This window comes from Penaeus japonicus, unplaced genomic scaffold (assembly GCF_977035675.1).
Source record: "Penaeus japonicus unplaced genomic scaffold, GWHDUDI00000001_assembly GWHDUDI00000016, whole genome shotgun sequence".
Taxonomy (NCBI): Eukaryota; Metazoa; Arthropoda; class Malacostraca; order Decapoda; family Penaeidae; genus Penaeus; species Penaeus japonicus.
In genome coordinates this window covers 33,804,376-33,806,875 of record NW_028234418.1, presented here as the reverse complement: position 1 = coordinate 33,806,875, position 2,500 = coordinate 33,804,376, and the positions used below count along the sequence as shown (strand labels likewise).

At 44.4% G+C, this 2,500-nt stretch overlaps 1 protein-coding gene and 1 long non-coding RNA gene across 2 annotated transcripts in view; both read right to left on the bottom strand.

Annotated features, from left to right (window-relative positions):
* Positions 1 to 147: 147 nt before the first annotated feature.
* LOC147470263 (uncharacterized) lies at positions 148 to 1,787 on the bottom strand. Its single transcript, XR_015191732.1, has 2 exons — positions 1,782 to 1,787; positions 148 to 1,533 (listed from the first exon to the last, which is right to left on the bottom strand). It is a non-coding gene; the product is annotated as an uncharacterized LOC147470263 (long non-coding RNA).
* LOC122248601 (Kainate-type ionotropic glutamate receptor subunit 1D) overlaps positions 148 to 2,500 on the bottom strand; it is a 247,780-nt gene continuing 245,427 nt past the window's right edge. Inside the window, exons 21-22 of the mRNA XM_086545674.1 lie at positions 1,981 to 2,178; positions 148 to 1,533 (exon numbers count right to left, since the gene is read on the bottom strand). Of these exons, the coding sequence (XP_086401800.1) occupies positions 1,990 to 2,178 (189 nt within the window). The 3' untranslated portion in view covers positions 148 to 1,533; positions 1,981 to 1,989. The remainder of the gene's footprint in view (positions 1,534 to 1,980; positions 2,179 to 2,500) is intronic.

Here is a 2,500-nt window from a genome sequence, read left to right as displayed (position 1 = left end):
GTGCTGGCGACACTTATAGGTTCGTTTTTTCAAGTTTCGAGAGATAAGAGCAACATTGTCAGAAGTTTGAATTTTTTTTTTTTTTTCTTTCATTCATAATCTTATCAAATTAAGGGTTATACTTTGCCTTCCTTGTCTCTTTGTCCGTTTTGTTTGTTTGTTTGTTTGTTTTTTTGCCACAGAGATTTTAAGAATAGCCTATGAAAGCCTTGGAATGAAATATCAAATAATTTGTTTGGAAATAAACGATACAGCAATCTTCAAAATCCCAGTAAAGTCATTAAGAGCACCTAAAACACATATATATTTTTTATGTATATACATTTTTTTATTTATTTCGATACAAAAGTTAATTTCAATGCAATAGTTTCTCTATTTCCAGTGAAAATCGATTTACAGAAATTCTGAATATCAACAAAACAACGATTTCAGAAGAGCGTGTTCATTCCCATGTATTTTACACTTAATACTGTTACTATAACAGCACCCTTAGTTTAACAGTAATCCCTTTTGCTTTTCATCTTTCCTTAGCATGTAATGCCTTTGAGTTTCTTCTCATTATGATTTTTTTTTCTCTATCATGATGAACACAGACAAGGACTCCACCGACACAGTTTAAAGAGATTTCGGAACTGTCACTGGAGCACAAATCACGGCATCTCTGCGACACGAGTGCTTCAGGCGCTTGGCATGCCGACTGACGTGCACAGAACATTCAGAAAGGAGGTCTCTTCACACAGTACTCGAACTCATACTGTCACAATGTGTCAACGATTTGTCACGCAGGGATTTGTAATATCAGGGAACGACAAGACACATTCACACAACTTACACTAGAATGCCTAGGTCACCGCTGGTCAGCTAGATATCTTGGAACTTCTATTTACGGATATATTCATATGGTTAGCAACTCTGGTATTCATTAAGGTTAATAATAAGATATAGTAAAGCTTATAGTTCACGTATTGAGGAATATCACTAAAAGCAATGTCAAACTATTATGTGAAGCTAATACCGCGCCCTGTCATATACGAATTTGGACACTGGACTACTGAGGGTAAGGAAAATCAACGCTTTATTTACACGGAAATTTCTCGAAAAGATGCGCAAATCATTTGTATAAACCGAATCATTCGAAATGCCCTGTATTGAAGAAGAAAAGAAACGTTTTGATATAGGTCTTCTTTTCCTCCCTCTCCCAAAACTCGCAGAACGGAACGAGACAGAACTGCAGACAAGAAATCCGACAAGAAATCAGAGTTGCGATCGAGCGATGTGCGTGATCGCCGTGTGACGCGACCGGCGGTGACCCAGGCTCCCCTAGCGTCATACGGTGGAAATGAGCTGGAAGGGCAAGTCTGGGGACTGCAGGCTGCCCTCCGGTTGCTCCTCTGCTGCCGCCTCTTGGGTCGCTGGGGGCGCGGACCTGCGGGAGATGCGGTCAAGGGACGGCGCCCCCCGGATGGCAGCCAGGGGGGGCGTCGGGATGTCGTCGGCCCCCAGCTTCTCGCGGGAGGCGTGTGATGGAAGGTCCTGCGGGAGAGAAGGGGAGCGGCCGCGTGAGAGGATATCCTGGCAGGAAAGCTGACGTTAAGCGCAGTTGGGTGGAAAGAACTCAACAGAAGTCAGTGCCAAAAGAGTGATATGCATATATACTGCATGTATGTATATGTGCGTACATGTGTGTGTGTGTACAGGTGTGTGTGTGTGTGTGTGTGTTTGTGTGTGTGTGTGTGTGTGTGTGTGCGTGAGTGTGTGTACAAGTTGCCATGTATGAGTACACCCATTTTTATCAAGTGTCGAATATGAACAACCAAAAAAGAGCACTAGCGATATAAAGATACACGTACATCCAAATACGGTGCAACGAACGTAAACACACCCTCCCCACTTAACCCAAAAACAAATATATCCAAGAGACATATAACCCCATCTATCCTACAGACACGACGACACCAGAGTCCAAGACAACATACTCACCGGCAGTTGTCAGGAGATCGGGTCCTTGGAGGAGAAGGAGTACTGTGAGGTGGTGTAGGTGGAGCCGTAGGTGTTCATGGACAGATAGGAGGGCCCGTTGTTCTCTTGTTCCTGCGTCTTCTTCCTTACCGGCTTGGAGGACGCGTCGCAGGAGAGGGCGAACTTGAGTTCCTTACTCATCTCTGTCCAAACGGAAGCCTGGGGATAGTAAATACGTAAGTGCTCGTGGGCGCGTCGAGCTAATGATCATGTCCAGAGGGGAGGCGTAAGTGGTGGTGCTTGTAGAGAGGGAGGAACTCTGGTGTCGCTCATGAATGTATTTGGTCACTTTATATTCAGGGCGGAATCATCTCATGGACTACGGGACTCATCTCTCAAAAAAGTATGCTCATGGAACTACAAACACGGTGACGTTACAACGTACTAAAGGGAGTAACGGCAGGGTGAACACAGGTACTGCAGGCTACATGCTGGTCACTATTGTGGCACAAACATTACTGTTGTGTGTCTGTCTCACAGA